General features: G+C 31.9%; 1 protein-coding gene across 1 annotated transcript in view; it reads left to right on the forward strand.

Annotated features, from left to right (window-relative positions):
• Window positions 1-21,061, forward strand: part of LOC143237662 (5-oxoprolinase) — a 214,426-nt gene that overhangs the window by 22,798 nt on the left and 170,567 nt on the right. The window contains exons 5-9 of the mRNA XM_076477158.1: window positions 3,821-3,936; window positions 4,916-4,995; window positions 6,095-6,147; window positions 6,368-6,480; window positions 11,450-11,538. Of these exons, the coding sequence (XP_076333273.1) occupies window positions 3,821-3,936; window positions 4,916-4,995; window positions 6,095-6,147; window positions 6,368-6,480; window positions 11,450-11,538 (451 nt within the window). The remainder of the gene's footprint in view (window positions 1-3,820; window positions 3,937-4,915; window positions 4,996-6,094; window positions 6,148-6,367; window positions 6,481-11,449; window positions 11,539-21,061) is intronic.

The raw sequence follows: 21,061 nt of genomic DNA on the forward strand, positions 1-21,061 counted from the left end.
GGTGGTTATAAGATGGATTAAAATGATCAAGACCCTTTATATAGTATTGTTTGGTATATTATATAAGTGCATAAGGTTTTGAGCATGCCCAGTGACAGGATACAGTGTGGGGGTGGAGGTTTGAACTACCTTTACTGCATGGTGACAACTTGAATCAAGACTAATTTGTCTGCAGTGTTTGCAATATAAAAGTAATTTTAAGAATAGGCTTAATTCTTACTATTGTAACACTGGAAGTATAAGAAAATAGATGACTTTATGACACTGGTAGGAATAGAACATTTTGATATAATTGGAATAACTCAAACATGGTTATATGCAAATGATTTTGATGACAGAAGTTTCTTTGAAATACATAGTTGTAGGTTACTTAATAGAACCAGAGTAGTAAATAGGGGGGGGGGAGTGGCTATCTATGTAAAGTGTGAGTTACATCCCATTGAAGTTGAGAATATTAAGGATAATGGCAAGGAGATTGAATCCACTTGGGCTTTTGTTAATGGATAATCAGTGGGAAAAGCCATTAGTAGGAATTTGTCACAGACCATCAGATGAAACTGATGAAATTAGTGAGAAACTTTGCAGTGAGATTAAGATTTGATCTGTTAATAAAGATTTTAATTTCAAACAAATATGATAGCACATTAGTTGTCTCAAACCAAATAAATTTTTCCCAATAGAATAGATGCTGCATTGCAAGATTTTGTTGGACTGATTTTCAATTTTGCAATTCTGATTGGTGGGTTTGCCTCTTATTGGAACACTTAAATACTGGTAATTTGGTCTCCAGTACCTCACTTTTGGCATTTGGCAATGGAAGCAATCCATCAGGATGGGATGGAATTACAACTTTTCAAGGATACAAACCACTATTGACATGCAAGTTATAAAAACACAGTCCACAGTCAATAGCAAGGTATCATGAATATACTCTTGGCCTTTTTTCCAATCCATATGTTACCCAATGTACTCACTATGATTTGCTCCAACACCTTGTCAGGTCCTGTTAATAGCACCATATTAGCAGCTACATCATTGTTTCTTCTTTTGTGGTACCTAATTTATATTATGTTGAGCCCATGGTGAAAGAGTTAAGTGGTATATTAAAGCTACATTACATGCCCTTTCTCAGCACCTGTTTGTGACCTGATTCATATATGCTTTGTATCACCTTTACCTGAAGGCTTATTTTCTCTTGCTGCTTGCATATAAATATAGCTGGTGGGGATGGTTTGAGCTGTTTGTACACAATTTGTCTTTATCATTCTACTTACATTTGCTGATAGTTCTTCCTACTGTGAGACAGGGAAGAGGATAAATTCTTTTCATCAATTCATCACATCACTATTTTTCATTTCTTTAATTAGATTTCGATCTATGTTATGTTGTGAGGGTCTTGAAGGTTTTGTTGCTAACACTAATGCTTTTAGAGGTGCCAGACAACAACTTATTATTCTGGGACCTCTTTGAAGGTGAAGAGTCTTCTTCCAGTAATCAGATTTGTTACAATTCTATGCTCTTAACAGTCCAATTGAAGTGTCCTCTTTAGGACTTTACACAGATTGGTATGTGGACTTACCCCAATACTTTTATCTTACATTATTTGCATGACCTTGCAGTAACTTCTAAGGGTTTTTGCCTACCTCTTGTAGAAATCTTATCTGTTTCTGCTAGATTATACAGAGGGGTAACTGTGTTCATTGCTACCTTTCCTCTTTTTCACAGGTTCTCACTTGTGCAGGTGTTCTTTTATCAAACCAATTCCACATGAGCAACCACTAATTCAGTATACTTTACTTGGGTTGCAACAGGCTCAATAGAAATGAGGTGTTTTTAAGACCACCTAGAGGTTGACTGAGTAGTATTACTGTTCTATATAGGACCACCACTCATGGACTGTCATGAATGAAGTATAATGAGATCCTGTCCCTTCCTACCAGTCATTGGATTGAATAAATTGATGTTGGTTTGCTTTTAAAAATTTAATGGAACAATTTTAATGTATTGCACTGTTTCCAGAGCACTGTTCTTTAGAGTTGATCAGTGCACATTACCCCCAGATTCAAATAGTGGAGCTAGGGAATCCTAATCACATCTGGTTTCCAGTCTCAGGAGGGGTGGACAGAGGCTTTTTATTCAGAGTGTTAGCAGGTATTCCTCCACTCTTGTATAGGAGGGTAAAATGGGGCCCCTCCTACCCAGGTCACTGGATGTTATTTACCCAGATGTTGGTAGGAGAGGCACCAGCCTATGCAGGATCCTATCAGTAATACTGGTTCAGATTTAATACTCGTCTATCTCGTTGCATTGATTGTGGCACTTTTTATTTATTATCAGTATTGGTTCAGTACATTGTTTATAATTTCAAACTCAGATGTTTACCATCCTTGATTGAGCACAGTTTGTTCTACATCTTCCTTATAATTTTGGGGGCAAGAGGAAGTTGTTTTGTCCACACAGTTGGAAACTAAGGATGAGTGTTCATAATTCCAAACAGGATAAGTTCTGTTTCCTCAGGTTGAGTATGGGTTACAGAATTCTCTCTATCCTAGTTTGGGGTGTTGTCTTTTTGGTTTCTTCATTTTGAGGAGAAGGTTTTGCACTTCAGTGTTGCTTACCTTCTTGTTCTGATTCTGGTGACTCAGAGTACATCACTTTATGACTAAAGTTTGGAATCTGCTCATATGAATGTGTCCCTTAGTGGCACAGCAGTATGTTTGCAGATTTAAAGTGTTAGAAACCAGGTTTTTATACCTTTGGGGGTAGAGCACAAAGAGCCAAATGTGTAGCTCTTTACTTAAGTATAAAAAATGTAAGGATATATATATATATATAGAGAGAGAGATTGTGGTCCAGTTGCCCTTGCCATCAACATTTGATACAGGGAGCATGGTCTCTGTATTTCCAACTCAAAGTAGTGGAATCTTGGTTTTCTTGTTAGGGCTTGTCAAGTAGTGGTGAAAAGTCATGTGAAATTCCACTCACAATACATGAATTAATACATGAAATGTTGACATCTGTGTCACTGCCATTGCAGTTTTTTTTTCTGTCATCTGTGGTAATCCATGGTTATATCAGTGCAAAGTTGTCTGATCAGAAAAGTGAACTGGAATGATAACATATCTGTTCTCTATGTGATAGCCACAAAGTATTCTCAAAACATAAGATCAAGCAAGATGCAATATAATTGTCCCACCAATAAAGCTACAAAAAGTAACTCTTTGATTTGAATTTATTAAATAACCTTTGTGTTCCAGCATCAGAACTAAGATAAATTTGTAAATTAAGTAAGAAATTCATGTTATAGGAGACCAAGATATGTGGTATATGTATACTAGTTTCAACTATCCTTTTCAAACTTTTCATACAGCTCCTACTGAAACATGGAGTATTGCCTCAGTCTGTTGCATGTTTTTGTTAGGTGATATTTCTGTTATGGAAGCCATGATTTCATCAACACACTATTGCTTGGAACATAATGACTGCCTGACTTTGATTATGCTGGTGTGTCAATACCTGTTTGGTTGGATGACTACCAGTCATAGTGTAAACAGTCCACAAAAATGTGCATTGTTACTGTTTATTTGTATACATATTTTCATACATATTATATGTTAGCAAAGAATATTTAAGCCAAAAACAATAACATTTATTAAAATTGTGATATTTCAATAAATAATTGAAGCTGATCACTTGGAAAAGCTCATGAGATTTATTGTTTATATTAAATTATATTACAAATTTATAAAGTAATGATGTTAAGAATGTGTGAAAACCTTTGAAAAAACAGGTTTTCAATTAAAACATTTATTTTATAAAGATTTCCAGATCATGAGGTTCAAGTAGGGAATGTTGCTAAGATGTTAGGGTTTCGGCATGTTTCTCTTTCATCAGAAGTAATGCCTATGGTTCGTATGGTTCCTCGTGGTTTTACAGGTGAGTCACAATCTATAACAAAAGTTAATGTTATACTGCTTTTTGACTTTGTAAGGAACATTACATTAAGGATGTTAAAAATTGATGCTGTTTGTCAAACTGTGTATCTACTTCTTGTTTTTCATGAAAAACAATTCTTTACAAACATACTTATTAGTTTTAACACACATATATATATATATATATATTGCTTAATCCTTGGCCTCTGATTATTGCACAATTTTTTGTGTTTAAGATACACTGACTGCCACCTGATTCATACTTCTGTAGTAGATTTATGAAAAACATGTTTGGGTGTTTTTTATTCACTTAGGATGGTTTCTGTTTCCTACTTATTTCTAGTACTTATTAATGTAGATATTTGAATGCTCTTACATCTTTCAGTGTACTTTTATATGTATGATAGGGAAGTAGTTGTAATTTTTTCTATGTAGTTCAGTTTATACCTTTTAATTGCTATTTTTCTGTGTAAGCACACAGGCATAATGATTTATCATCTCAGGTTCCTTTCCTATTTAAAGTTAAATTTTATTTCCCTTCATCTCTTCCATGAAAAAGGAATATATATATATATATATATATATAGGTGTAGTGCATATAATGTTAAATATTGTGTGGGAGAATAACATGTACATTATTTCCATGTCATATGAGGTTGTTTCTTTCCATTTTGAGAAAGTTATGTTTTATTCGTGTTGCACTTGAACATGTTTCTATGTGGTGATCCATTTTATTTTTACAATATTTTGTATTTGTAAATTCTGTATTGGATTTTATTCTAGTAAAAGTAATGGTAAATCCCTTATACAAACATTTTATTTTGGCAGATTAAGTTTAAAATGCCACGGACCTTGTTTATGTAATAAGTTTATCATTGTTGGATGACAGATATTTTTTCATAGAAATCTCTATAAAATGTATTTCATGTTCTTAAAAACAGTAATTATTTTGTTTCATGTGTATTTTCTTTTCTTTGTAGCATGCACTGATGCATACCTTACTCCCTGTATTAAAAAGTATGTGAATGGATTTTCTTCTGGTTTTAAGAATAATCTTAAAGTAAGTGTAAAGATCTATATTTTTTCAGGTATGAACAAATATTACTTGTTAAAAACAAACTTTTATTGTTTTTTGTGTGTTTAAGAAAATATTAGGGAAAATTACTAAGTATGTTCATAAAATGAAGAAAATAAATGTGAATGTTCATTGTTAAAGTTTTTTTTTTATAAATTCTTGAACGTTTTTTATTCAATAATGATAAAAGAAAAGTATGACTCAAAACTCCAGCACTTTGTAAAATCATTAAGTTTTCTTACCTAGTGGTAACAAAAAGTACAAAACAAAGATCAGACAGAAACAGCTACACTTATCAAAATTCACAAACTTAAAGCAATCAGTAACAAAGTAACAATATTTTAATTTCCCTAGCCAACAGTAGCAAACTTAGAATATGAGGTAATGTTAAAACAGTTGAATTGAGTTTGGCAGAGTACTAAAATATCTTTTTTTGTGCTTATTTTATATAAAAACAATTTTGTAATTGCTTAGTGTTGTAATTCATTAATAAAATTTTTTATCGTGATACTAACTGTATGAAGACAACCCTTTTGCTGTTTCAACCATTTTTTGTTGCTACATACTAAATACATATAATAATAATGTTATCTGTGAACGATATGTTTTTTATTCCATTTTACTCCTACAGTAACCTATAGTTTGATTGAATCCTGGCTCCTTAGTACTGTTTGGGAGAACAAATCAAAGAAATACCTTAGGCAGGCCTCTCATAATTATGGAATGCAAACAATTTTTTGGCTTTGATGTAATGTGCTATGTTGACTATTAATAATCTAAAATAATTTAGATGTTGGAATAATATACAACTCTACACTCAAAATCAACTATTTATTATTATTTAACAGGCTAGGAGTTAAAGTATTTGTGAATTTTTCTTACTTTCACCAAAGTATGTAATTTCAGTGAAAAAGAAAAAGTATCTGTGAATTACATAGAGACTTAATTAGTTCTTTGATTCACTATTTCTTCTGCAGTAGATTACAATTTTCCTGAATTACAGCTTCTCAATACTCATGTTTTTTAGGTTGTTAGTGATGAATAAAATAAACCTGCATCAAAATAATATGAAATTTTGTTACAGGATGTTAATTGCCTATTTATGCAGTCTGATGGAGGGCTAACTCCAATGAGAAAGTGAGTACAAATACTAAATTATTTAGAAATACCTAAATTTTCTATCATGAAACACATGAAAAAATAAAGTTTTTATGATGTGAACCAAAACATATAACAAAAAATTTAATTATGAAGGGTAAATGCAGTACCCAATCTTCCAGGAATTGATTTTGTAGTTTTCTTCATTATGAGCTGTTTTCAGGTTTCATGAATACCTATTGTTCTCATTTGTTTTCAGGTTTTGTGGTTCTAAAGCTATACTTTCAGGTCCGGCAGGGGGAGTTGTTGGATATGCACTAACAACATACAAAAGAGAAACCAATTTACCTGTTATAGGATTTGATATGGGAGGTGAGCAGTTATGCATTAATTTTTGTATTAGCTTTTGAGGAATCCATAACTTGCTTAAGGTAATTTACATTTTGTCACAGAGTCTGGGTTTTTAAAGAAATTGATGTTATTTGCAGAGATGTCTAAAAATAACTACTTGAAAAATGAGTGAAATGCTTAACTCAAGTAGTCAGTGCTAATCTTGTGCAGCATGAGGTTCAAAACAGCAGGGTAATTTTTTTCACACAGTCACCTAATAGGTTGTGCTATTAGGATAAGGAACTTATCCTTCCTAAAAATACTTCTTAAAATTAATAGTTCTATGTTGTATGTTATAAGAGAAAAAGGAACCATCACATTTTAATTGCAAATTTTATTTTTAACATTTTGAAACTACATTTTGTTTATAGTATACCAATTAGTATAGAATAAAATTTTAGCTAATAATTAATAATTTAATAGCATACTAGTTTTCTTAATTCTGTAAGACAATATTTAAAAAGTCTCAAATTACCCCTAGTGTGACACATGATACATTTTCATTAGGTGTCTTCTCTTTATTTTATCTACCACCCCTCCAGTGAATACAAAATTAGGTATAAATTATTTACTATAAAATCGTAATAAACCATCATAAGAAAATTAGGAAATAACAAGCTGAATGCCTGTCATGTGATGGAAAACAATTTATTTTCTTCTCAAAATTATATTTTTTATGCACATGTTTTCTAAAGAGTAACTGTAATCAATATATGTGTGTGGACAATGATGATCCTATTTTTGATATTTCACAAAAACATTTTTATGTATATTTGGTCTTCTTTAAGTACTGTATGATTAGATTTTTGGTTTATGTATATTTTTAAGTTATGTTAAAATGCTATTCTTGATATATCCTTAAAGACTGAAATGTGAAGAAACTGTATGACTCTACAAGTTATTAATTGTGAATTTTAAGAGTAGTGAATTTTACTATGAATTTTGGGGTCTTCTCTTTGGTCTGTTTTCCAGGTTTTGGCTTTGTTATCCTGCTGAGCTGAAAAAACAATCTTTAATTTGGTATATTCAAAATTGAAATGTGCTGCAAGTAAAGTACAGTTGTAGCTGAGGGTTCTGAATGGACAAAAGTTGGTGATGTTGTGACAATGGGAAATTTCAGTCAGTAACTGTGATCTTTGTGTGCCAGTATACCAAGCATGGAGTGTACCTATATCTGATTTGGTTTTATTGGTCATCAAATTTAAATGTATGCCCAAAGCAGCACATCATCCATCTTATACATATGTGGCTGGAAGGATTTTAAAAAGACAAACTTACTTGTTGCTGCAGAAAGTATGTTGATTAGTGCTACAATGGTTAATGTATAAGCATAAAAGATGGATAGCTTTTATTTTTATGTGGTAAATCTAAATTACCCTTTTTTCTTTTTTGGATGGACTGTAAATTGTAACAGGAAACTAAAGTTGTTTATTCCATACAGCTTAATGCTTGTAACAGTACACCTCTATTATTCTTAATTTTATTGTTATTTGCCTTTTAACTGTGTTTGACTAATAACCTTGCAACACAAGCTGAAATTTACTCTGTAAACAAGTAACTCACATTACCTTACTGATCTTTCCTTATCAAAACTTTGGTGGCTTGTGAAGGACATTCTTCTTTTTTGTCGTTTTCACTTGGATTTATTTTCTTAGTTACTCTAGTTATTCCTGGTTGATCTGGATAGACTTCTGTGCCCCATTCAGACTCTTCATTGTTTCATTTTCTTTTGTGGTTCCCATTCCCCCATTTTCATCTTTTGGTAACAATCCTTTGTGTGTGACATTTTGCCATATAAGTTGGGTTTGACAACTATTTTGATTAGCATATTCCTCCCTGTCTCAGAAGGGTATTGTTGCCCATCCCTGCCATTGCATCTGTTGACTAAATCTAGGCCAGTCTACTGTCCAAAATATGGTTTTTGTTTTCTCAAGTCGTTCTGTTTCCAGTGTCAACATTTTTCTGTTTTGTTCCTTCTTGTTCTTCTAGTGGAGTGTGGTAGTCCTTATCACTTTACAGTTCCAAGTCATTGAGTTGATGAACTATGGTGGAGTTTTCCCGAATGTAATCACTTCCATTCAGTTGAGAGTATGGCAGTGGTGGTCTTTCATAGATGGATTTTGATTCTCCAATAATTTGCTCAACTTCACTGCAGTGGATCCTGGATGTTGATGTTGCACCAAGCTTCTGTGCAGTTCCACCTGTAGGGTGAGGTCCCATATGTCTTTCAGAGGCAACCTACTATAATGCAGTGGAGCTCAGAGGGTGGCATTGCACTGTAATTTATGTGTGGTCCTATCCAGGGTATGATATTGTGCATATTTGATAAAAAAAAACGTTCCAGCTCCATGAGTGAGTCCCAGCAGTTGGTGATGAACCCAGCTTCTGTACAGTTCTGTTTGAGGGCTGAGGTTGTACACCATTTACTGAAGCAATCCACTTCTGGGTAGAGGGACCCAGAGGTTGATATTGTGCTCCAACTTTGTGTGGTCCTATCCAGAGGATGACATTGCTTTGGGATAGATCTATCACATTGCAGTTCATCCCTTTGATTATGATCTCTCATCCTACCATCACCTGGATGTTAATTCCTTGTGAGTGGTTTTGGTTTAGAGCTGGACTAATCAACATAAATTTTAGATCTGCTTGTTATGATTACTCATCCTGACTTCAATTTTGTAAATTTGCCTCATCTTCCCACCTTTTTTGGTGGCCCCCAGAGGTTGATGTTGTGCACACATGCTCCAATTTGTGTGCAACCCTGTCTGGAGGATGATTTTATTTGGGGCAAATGTTCTCCTTCTAGTGCTCCTACTTAGAGAATTATTCCCTACTTGAGACTGCCATTGCACTGAAGTTCCAGTCAGATTGGATTTTCAGTTTACCTCCTCTGGGATTTAAACATCCACCCATGTGTTTGCCATGTGTGGTGACCTGTGAAAGGGAGGAGAGGATCCTGGTGGTTTAGGAGTCCAACCTTAACACACCACTTTGGCCTTGAATTCCTGTAGACAGGCAGCCTTGATGTGGGGCCCCCTAGGGTCAATCGGCTGGTCCACTTGGGCTAGGGTCAACCAAGTACCAGTGTTGGATGTTCTCATCAGGTGTTTTGGGCATTGTTTCTGATGCTGGTGTTTGAATATAGTGCTCACAAAACCATGGCATTTGCCGCATTGTCCTTGTTTAGCATTGTAGTGCATCCTCTTGTAGGGCTGTATGGTGAGTGGGGTCAGTGGGCACTGAAATGTAGCTTCTTTGTTATGGATATCCCTCTTTCTAATGAAATAAATAAAAATGAAAGAATTGAAAAAAAAAACAGATTACTGGAATACGACCACCCATGGATGACTCTGCTTTACAGTCTATATTACAGGTAGATTCTACCAAGATGAAAACTTACCTCTTGATGTTAGCATTCCAGTTCCCAATATGGTATAAAGGCACTAATTGACAGCACAACAAATGAACTATACCAGCATGAAGTATCCCATCCAGCTGTTCAAACTAGTAGAGCTACCAACCACCATCCATTTATCAAGTATACTGTGACTATCATGTGCTAAACAAGCCTTTATATGTAGTAGATGTACATCTGCATAAAGTAGTGCCAAGTTGTTAAATTACCTTATTCATAACTAAAAATAGTTATTAGAAATTTTCAGTAAAATTTCTCTAATTTTTATTTATTTATATTTATTGAATACATTCTGGTATTTGCTACAGAATAATTTAATAATTTTATTTAAAGTTTCTTTACTAAATCCATTAACTATTAATTTTTGTATCAGTATTTAAACATTACTGATCAAATGTTGTAATTTATTACAAATTTAGAATATCTGAATAACTTTGAAGTTATAATGCTTGTAACAGAAGGGTATGTTGCATTACTGTTTAAGGAGGGTAAACCATAAATTGGAAAGATAAAATATTTTCTTTTATCAAAAATATTTACATTGATATCCTTATCAATTATTTTAATTTCTATATCCAAATAATGTATTTCTGTATCAGATATTGAAGAACTTTCTATTTCTCATTGTATTGAATAAAGTGTTGATAACATTTTTTTTTTATTTCATGATTATTTATACTGATTAGATCAATCATCTATATATCCAAAACCTATGGTACATTTTATAATCCTACATTGTAGCTTGTACCCTGGGATATTTTCAGTTGATGCAGCATTTTTTGTTTGAGCTTGCTTTTGAGTTAAAATAACAAATTATATGTATATATATATGTATATATTATAACCATAAAATATTCAAGACATTAACCAAAACACTTTAACATGAAATTTTTTTTAGATTTGAAAAAAAAAAGATATGCTGCACATTTTTTTTAAAAAAGGATCCTAGGGTGCAAGCTACAATATGGTATTATAAGATGTATCATAGGTTTTGTAGGTGATTGCTAAAGTAGGACCCACAATATGGAGATGCTAGAAAACTTTACATCGTTCCCTTATAACACCTTAGTAGGTGTTCAGAATCTTATCTTATTAAATCATTGATCTCAATATAATTATTAAAACAACAGTTCCCTCTAGCTAATGTTTAAATTATAATATTAAAGATATAAATAAAACATTACAATGTATACATACTTATGTAAATAGTTCAGAATCATCAAGTACACTATTTGATCAAATTATATATATATGAAACATTTACCACTGAGAAAGGTAGGTTTCCTTACTGAAAGCTAGGTTTCATAGGGTTTTACAAGTATGATTCATCACACAATTTTGATTTTATCTTGTTTGTGTTTTACTATTGTGATGCATTAAAGCTGTTTGTTAGTATTTTAATTGATGTTATAGCTACATCATTATTGTGTAAGTATTGTACAGGTAGGTCAGCTGATGTAGGCATATATAATATTATTATGGTATGTTAAAATACTTTTCTGAGTTTACATTAAGCTTTTATTTTTAATTCATCAGGCACTTCTACTGATGTTAGTAGATACGATGGACATTTTGAGCATATCTTTGAAACTTCCATTTCTGGTATATCAATACAAGCTCCACAGGTAAGTAAATTAAATTTAATTGAAATTGTTGGATCATAAGTTATTCTTTCTTTTTTATTTTATTCAGTCATCTTCAGTGAAATTAGTGATTTAGTGTGTGATCATTACAAAATAATCATTTACAAGCCATACTATTATTTTTGCCTTCATGAAGTTAAGTAAATACTGTGGTAATTACAAATCATTATTGTTACTTTTAGATATTATAGTATATTATCTTTACTGTGATTATATAAATCAACGATATTTTTCACTCAATGTGCAAATCAACCAGACATTCTGGGGGAGAGAGTTCCATGAAAACCATTTCTGGAGTAAAAGATATCTTTATTTAGAATACATCAAATGATATATCTCAACCTCTGGAATGGAAAGATCATGCCCACTTCTCATTATTTGTAATGTACACTGTTTTATAATTGGCTATCTGCAATTATCGATTTCTTTTATCCTAACAGAACACCCCACTTTTACACACTTTCCAAAATGATAAAGATCCTACATATTTTACTTCTTAGGAACTTGAGCATTAGACCTGAGATTCATGTGGATCTCAGTCTGGAAACTAATCAGTGCATTCTGAAGTTTAGAGCACCCTCAGGAATATGATGTGGAAGAAGAAGTTAATAAGGATGAAGGTGAAGATAATTCATTGAGTCACTGAGCACTGACAGTAATACAGAAGATCGTGACTCAACAGATGACAATAGTGGTTGCAACAGACTTCAAGTTAATTCAAGTTACAGGTTTGAACTATTAATTGGTGTGAAAATCCTGGCACAGGCATAGGTGAGGCAGAGAGCATATGTGGGAATCACAATAAGGTGTCTGATGCTGATGAAATGAATGAACCTGAGTCATGTGACATCTGATCCTATGCTATCAAGAGAGCTCTATTTATGCAGCAGTTTGGGGAACTGAGCATTGCTGAGATCAGGAATGGTAAAAAGAACGTATACAGCTCTGTCCCAAAAGACAACAAGCTTGCTTTGCCATTTCCATGTGAGTGGATGACTCGATTATGCAGAGGCCAAATGTATGATAGGAAAAGTATCTGTGAATTCCCAAAATATATCATAAAGTTAGTTGAACTTGGCAAGGAAGATTCCTCTTTCAAGAGAAGCCCAGGAAGAATGCTGGAATTATATGGTAAAGAAATATTCAGAGAGATATGATTTTCCAGCTGAGAGTGAAATTAGAGCAAAAATAACTTGTTTGAGGAAACTATTCAAGACAGTTGTGAGGCCTTCTACGATTCACATATTCACCACATCTCAACTGCTTGTTTTGGTGGAGCTTGTGCAGTATGCAACAACAATAAAACCAGGTGCAGGACTAGAGATTTTCAAGGATAAATTCAGAAAAGAGGTTGGAAACAAGAGCTTTCCATGTAATTAGCAAATCAAATCCATAATTACTCAGCTCAAGCGAACTGCTAATCAGGACACTGTGGATAGTAATGTTGGTCTTGAGGAGTCTGTTATGATATAACAAAACTTTCTCCATGTCATTCATTAGGTAATGAAAGTTGTCCTAGTTTTTTGCCTCTCTGATATCTGTTGTGGTCATACCTGTGTTGTAATAGTTTCTCTTTATTTTTTCATTTCTCTGTCTCTTTCTTTCTTTGCCCCTCTCTTCCTGTGTGTGTATTATTGCATTATACTTCTGTAAGAGTCTCAGCTGTTTGTTTCATCTCTCCTTGTATGCTTGTCATCATATCCCTGCTATTCTTGCTTTTTTCCTCTCCAACTTGTCTCATTTCAACCTCTTTGGTTGTCTGTGCCTACTTAAAGAATATTTTCAAAGTTTTAGAGCTTCATCTTTTAATAGCTGTTTTAGATGGAACCTGTAAACATGTATCAGTTTCATGAAATAAGGTTTAACAGTGTGCGTGTGTGTGTGTATATATAAATCGTTTTTAATGTACTGATTTCAGAAACTTTATTAAATTATATGCAGCAACAACAGGAACAAAAAGTATATTCTGTTATCACTGTATATTTGCAAGAAATTCCATACACTTGTGTTTTTAAGAAATTTTATATCAGCCAAGAAATACCTTAATTCCATATAAACGTAAACCAGGATAATTTAATTCATTTTAAGAAAACTTTATTATTGTTTTATGAACCTCAAAAATGTTAATTTAACAAATATATTTTTATGTACAAGCAGTGGAAACTTTGATAAGAAATATATTTATTCTGTAAGAAGTTTTTCTCTTTCTCAGTATATGGAATTTTCACACATAAGTACAATAGATAAAATTTCAATTATGGATTATGTTCCTGTCACAACTGGAAATTGGCTCCTAGTGACATAGCAGTATGTTAAAGGGTGTCTAAGCTAATTGAACCTGCCTGTGTTAATATTGACAAAAGGCAGGTGATTATTGGTAACTCAAGCAACAGCATAAGTTAATTGGAGATTGCACATGGAGATCGTATTGTCCTCCTGTTGGTGCAGAGTGGTAGGTACATTTCTGAAGTTAATATTCTTCTTGCATGAAAATGTATTTTAAATAGACACCTACTTCTGATGCATATTCTTTGTTTCATTGAGAATTAATCCATGATCATGCACTAGTGCTCATGGGGATTGCAGCACATGGAGATCGTATTGTCCTCCTGGTGGTAGAGGGCTACAACATTATGATAGTTACATCAGAAGCTTATGCAATACATACAGAGTTGTAGGGGTGGGAGTTTGTTCAAGGCATGTGGTAAATGCAGGAAATAGTTTAGTCGTATAGAGAGATAGATATCTGTCAGAAATACAATTTCAGATTAAAAAAATGTTAATTTAGAAAATTTTGGTGTTCTTCTCTAGCTCCTCAGCTGGAACATAGCTTTTCTCAAACTGGTCTGTAACTCTGTATAACTAATTTTTCTCAGGAGCTAATTGGGTCAGGTGGAATTTAAGTACCTTCTTGTCTGATTCTCTTGCAGGAATAACAGTTTGCTTTTTTCTTAAAACTTTTTTATTGTTGAATATACATGGTATAATATTTATGGTTACAATGTTTTACCAGGTTAATCTGGCATCATTAGGTAAAAGAACTATAAGGAGTGAGCTCATGATCTAGAAGATATGAAAAATAGGTTTTATGTTTTAGATAACAAGATATTCCTTTAACTTTCTTGCTATGAGCTGAGTTCCTGACTCCAAATGGCATTTAGTTTCCATACTATAAATAATATGTTTTTGTGTAACTCTCACAACATTTGCAAGCTTTAAGTAAACCTCGTAAGTCTTATGTAGACCATAAATAATAATTTTTCAGTGGAGTATATTGACTAAAATATTTTCTGAGTATATGGAGTCGAAGTGTTGACTGCTTTGAGTAAAAGTTATTTTCATTTTAAAATTAGTATTACTTTTCTTCAACTGAAAATTGTCTAATTTCATTCATGCAATCCATAAAACCTCCTAAATGAATATCAACGTTTTTTTTCAGCAAAACCATACATTTTATTTGTTATTTTCTTTACTATTGCTCTATATCTATCTGGACAATTTTACTGACCTAATAACCACTTTAAAATTAATATGATTAATTAATAAAATTAATATGGTCTTAAACTTTTGACCAGCTAGTATTTAGTCTAATTTTGTAGTGTTCACATTTTCCCTATTAAATGCTAAAAAAGGTTTTATTTTTTATTGTCATCGTTTGATTTCCCATATTTTTCTTTTTTAAAACTTGTAAAAGCTTATTTTCATCGTTTGAAGCTCTACTCAAATAAACGGTTAAGTCACAAATTAGCAAGACATACTATTTGGAGTTATTGTTATTCTCATTTTTCCAGTAAGTGTTACCATTTCAAGCCCTCACTAATCCTAAGTAACACAAATTTTACAGTAACTAATAACAGCATAGAACCTGAATGAAGTATTCATTACTATTACTTGGAACTATAGTTAGTACTAAGCCAAAATGTATAATAACTTTGTTTTTCAGGTACACATTCTCTTTGGGATAGTTATAAAATTAATCGGGGTTAATGTAGGAGAGCTTAATTGGTAAATTTTGTCCGCTGTGAATCATGAGAAGACCTGTTAATCTCACATCAGTGATGGGTATTTTGTACAACTTGTTAAAATTATTACATTAGTTTCATAAATTAAACTAACATAAAGATTTACTACACATTCCTTTTAAGTAATCATTCAAAAGTTTTAACTCTGAACATTGAAAATTTCAGTAATGAAATTATGCTATTAAAAAAAAAATTATGAGCAGCTCAATTATCATGATCCATGAAATAGAGATTCTGAAGAATTTATCACATTAAATTGTCGTTATTTTGAAGAATTTGTAAGACATTATTATCACAAAATGTATGTACGTATTTTTACTAATTGCATTTAAATTTATTTGTTATAAAAACAACAACAACAAACAAACAAACCCTTAACCAGTTTGTGACATTTACAGAAATGTAACAAAATTGAGCACAACTTGATTTGGAAGTGTCACAGTTACATGATTTGTGTCACACCCAGTGTCTGTTTTTACTACTCATTGTAGTATTTATCAAATGTTATGTCCATACATCCTCATATAGTTTATAGCAGTCTGTAGCTTTACAATATTAAAGGCTTCACAGTTGGAGAAAACAAAATACCAATGGCAGTGGTATTCTTTGTGCTGAAACAAATACAAAAGTTCTATGTGAACAGTGTAAACAATTAAAAGTTTTTCACAGTGGACAGTAATAATATTCATATTAGTTTCCAAAGACTAGTTGATTTATTATCATAGAAGCTTTTTATACACTAATATCCAAAATTTGTGATGCTGATTTTACAAACATATTTGCTGAACTTTTATGAACATATAAAATTAAAAATTATAACTTTGCAAGTTAGTAATTTTTTTACAGTGATTACTCAGTATTATTTTCATAGCATAAAATCATATAATAAAGTGAAATAGATGATTAAATGACACTGATAAATTTTACATGATTAAGAACCATACTTTATAATAATTTTAAACATTATTTAAAACCATCATGTAACTATAAAATAACCATAGTTTCTACTAAAGAATTTATAAAAAAAAAATTTGTTTCCCTCAGTTAAGTGGTATGAATGGATTGTTTTAAAATATTATGCTTAAATAAATAAAATTCAATATTATTAAGAGATCTTTTAACATTAGTGTTTTTGGGAAGTTATATTACCAAACTTTCATTAAAAGAATTGTTGTGATTATTAAGTGCTAATAGGACAATAATTATTTAAGATTATATGATATAAGAAACTTAAGTATTGAACTTTAGTTTCAAAAACATTATTAGGAAGCTCTAACTTTGAATAGAATTAGTTAAGGCTTACTTTTAAAATACATTAATGGGCAAGTTATTATCAATTGGTTGTGTCAGATATCGTATGTTGAAGCAAAGTTCATGTTATACACATTTCACATACACCATTTAATATATATATATATCATTAGCACACATACCAGTTAAACAAGGTTTTTGAACATAGTTTGTACATGGAAGTGCTTGGTAAGATAAAGATAGTTTATCTACTAGAAGGGTTTTATTCTTAGACTTCTATGTGTTTTAAGAATATACGTCTTGAGGCAGGTATTTTTTTTTTACAACATGTTGTAATTATGCTACTTGAAAGTAAGGTTATGGTGAAGAAAAATATCATTGACTTTTTTATTCAAATGAAGGTGTTTAATTCCAAAAGAATCATAAACATGTTTCTTTTTCATTTAACAAATTAGATTTTTAGAGTTAAAAGACAAGCATACTTGTTCTCATTTCATTCAGGTGTAATTCAACATTTAAAAGTAATACTTTTGTACTATAATTTTCATCATTGTATGCTTTATGTGATCTGTTGTATGGGTTATGGGTATTAGTAGTTTAACATAAGTTTAACAGCATGAATGTAGGTGATAAAAATACATAAAATGCTATGAAAAAAACATCACAATATTTTCAACAGTCTTGTTTTGTGTTTCCATGATACTTCATATGCTTTTCTTCAATACAGAAAGACACTTAATAAGATGTGAACACACATTTACTGGAATGTATCATGATATCAAAATAGCTATTACCAGTATGTAACTGAAATACCTCTTTATTAATAATACAATAACTAATTAAAAACTTAGAATAACTAATACACATTAAAATCATAGCCAGCACTAAATGTACAACTTGTCAAATCATTATGACTGTTTATAAAATCAACATAAAGATTACAGTGGAAAATATGACTTTGAGCCATTGCTAGTCCTAACCAATATGAAATGCCCATTAACTAATACAACATACCAATTAAAGGAAAATAGTGAATTATTATCAATTATTCTAATGAAATCATATTCCATGCCAGACCAACAATTATAATGATACATGCTCAAGTTTCTTTACCATGCACTCAGGTGACTTTGCCCATCTATTAAAAGAATTGCTTTTTGTCCATTCACACAGGTCAATGAATCAAAAGCATAACTGATACCTTGTTTTCAGTTTGAATGTGGATTGTAGCACACAGAAGGATAAGGCTCCTGGCATAGTGACTACGATCACTTGGAATAATCAACATTCTAATGATAATATGAAGTGTATGGTAACTATTACTGTGTAAATGTTTTCTAACTATTATTGCATGGAGCTGTCACCAGTCTTAATTCAACACAAAGTGTAGAGTAGCTGATTTCTTGGAAAACCATTGTTACTACTAAGCCAACCTGAATTGTAGAATAACTATTGTTACATGAAGTCATTGTCAGATCTAAGCCAATAAAAAATGTACAGTAAATATCACCATATGGAGCTATCACCACTTTTAACTTGGTAAAAAAATGGAATTAGCAAATATCATTTGGAATTATTGCTGTTATCACGTTTACAGTAAGTGTTAACAACTGAAGCTGTCATCAGCCCTAAGCAATACAAATTGTACAGAACCATTATCACTCCTAAATCAAAATGAAGTGCTAATTAGCTATAACATGGAACTGTAGTCAGTATTAAGCCAAAATGTAATGTGTGATAATTTACAAGATTGAGCCATTGCCAGTTCTAGGCTGTTATAAAGTTTTTAGCAACTAGTAATACATGTAGATATCATTGTTCCTAAACCAAAATCAAGTGTACAGTATCTAACACTAAATGGAGTTACTTTCAGTTTAAAAAAAATAAATGTGCTATAGCTAGTGACACATGGAGCCATAATTAGTCCTGAACCAATACAAATATCTACAATATGTAGCATTGTCACTCTAACCAGTAAGAAATATTCAGTCACTAAACTGAGTTTGTGAGGATAAAATAAAGAGACTGGACAAATTGTAAAATACAAAAGCACAATCTTTATTATAACATATTACAAACATAGTGTGAGTACTTACTTTGGATGATACATTGTCACTTTTACTGGATTGGAACTAGTAACCCAAACTGATGAAGCTGAGGTTATCCACCATATTGTTTAAACCTAATGCTCATACTTAACATGTAGCATGGGGTTTACCCACAGCAATTAGTACCAACTAAGTGACTAGTCATTCATTCAAACATAGGTGAGGCCATGCCATCTGACATATACAAGAATAATAATGCTACCTACATTCATGCACAACATACAGCATTATCTTGGTTAAGTGCTATTTCTATGGCCATTATATGGTCCTTATTTTTTCCCTGTTAAAGATGTATTACTAATGCTTGTAGACTCAGTCCCTAGATATTACTGGGTCCCTGCCTGACTAATATCTATAGCTGTGCTGTCCCCTGTTGCCATTTTCATGACATCAGATAATGCAACTTACCCATATGAACTGGAACTATTCCTTCCACTACTATGTTATGTTAGTAGTTTATAATTCCACTGAAAAAGAAATGGGATAGGAACTGTAATTATTCTCGATGACGAGAAACCAACTTGAAATAAACCCACTTTGTTCTTTCATTCACATTAACTTCATACACCCTATCATAAAGTTCACCTGTGAATGGGAAAGAACTAACCAAATAGCATTTCTTAATCTCAAAATTGCTAGAACTGATACACAATTCAAAACAAAAATCCACAGAAAAATCACCCATACTGGATTATACATTCCCTGGGACTCAGCACATGAAATAAAACAAAAATTCAACATATTGAGAAACCAAATAAAGAGCCACAAAACTATGCTCACCGGATAAAATTAACGATGAAATCAACAAAATTAAACAATGCTTGATCAACAAATTTTCTCATAAAAACCATGTAATAAATTATATGTGGACATTTAGACCAACAACAAACAAACAACAATAAATTCCAACACATATGTGGGATCAAATTTTACCATTTTAACCTCATTCCTTTCCAACAAGAACCAGTATGTGTAAACCAAATATTACTGAAAGGAGTGGATCTTGGTTGAAGGATAAGCTTGTTGGTTGGCCATTCTCATATGAATTGCAACAGGTGGTAGAATGGTAGGAAGGTGTTGTTCAAGATGAGACACAATGAGATCTGTAGACTGAGAAGTTCAAGAGCACTAAAGGTTCTTGTGCTATATATTAGAGCATCAGCACATTTGAACCCTGTATAAATATTGCTTGACCAAGGAAAAAGGTTGATTATTTTGTTTTTAAAGATATTTTTATAGAGGAATAATGTTTGTAAACAGAAAGTTTTGCCTCATTCTCAACCTAAACATCTGACTGACTTTTTGATCAATTAGAATTCATCTGACTTTGCATTTTCAGTCAGAGAATTCACTATTTAAAGTTAAGTTCTTGACAGATTTGGTTATTGTTTCTTCAACTAGCCAGTGATGATTTTTATTCTTGTATGTTGAACCCTTCATTATCTTGAACCACCATGAAAGGATAAGGTTTTGAGGGTGAACATAATGAAAGCTAACTTTCGTTGCTACCCAAGATACTCAGATTTTGTCTGATATTTGTTCCTTTGTTATTCTCCAGTAGTTAATATCTATTCTGCTGATGGATTATTGTTACAATAATACTGTCAACAGAAAGCAATGTTCTCTAATGGTAGGTCAAGTTAAATCTGAAATTTGTTATTTCCCTTACTAACAGTAACACATATGGTGTGCATATCCTTATAATAGTGTTATAGATATTTGATCTATAATACTAAAATTAGTTAGTTACCCTCTCTCTCAAGCTCAAGAGTTTGGATATCTTCTTTGTAAATAGAAATAATCTTAAAGTTTACCCTGTAACCTTAATGTTAACTAATTTTTAAAAACTGTTTGTACATTGGTTGAGGTCAAAGTTCTCATGTCATAACCTTTTAGAGAATTACATTCAAAATTTTATTGTAAAATTTTATTATTAATGTATGTTGATAAGTTTGACATGAAATGTAGTTTGTAATTCAGATTTTAATATTATGTAAGTATTGTTCTGTGACTATGGGGAATATGTTTAATAGGTGGAGAAAAATAAGAATTAGTGGAAAAATTGTAATTTTGACAAGTATTACCATTTTTTTTAACTTTATCATTTAGTCCAAACAGATAAAT

This window comes from Tachypleus tridentatus, chromosome 13 (assembly GCF_004210375.1).
Source record: "Tachypleus tridentatus isolate NWPU-2018 chromosome 13, ASM421037v1, whole genome shotgun sequence".
NCBI classification, from domain to species: Eukaryota; Metazoa; Arthropoda; class Merostomata; order Xiphosura; family Limulidae; genus Tachypleus; species Tachypleus tridentatus.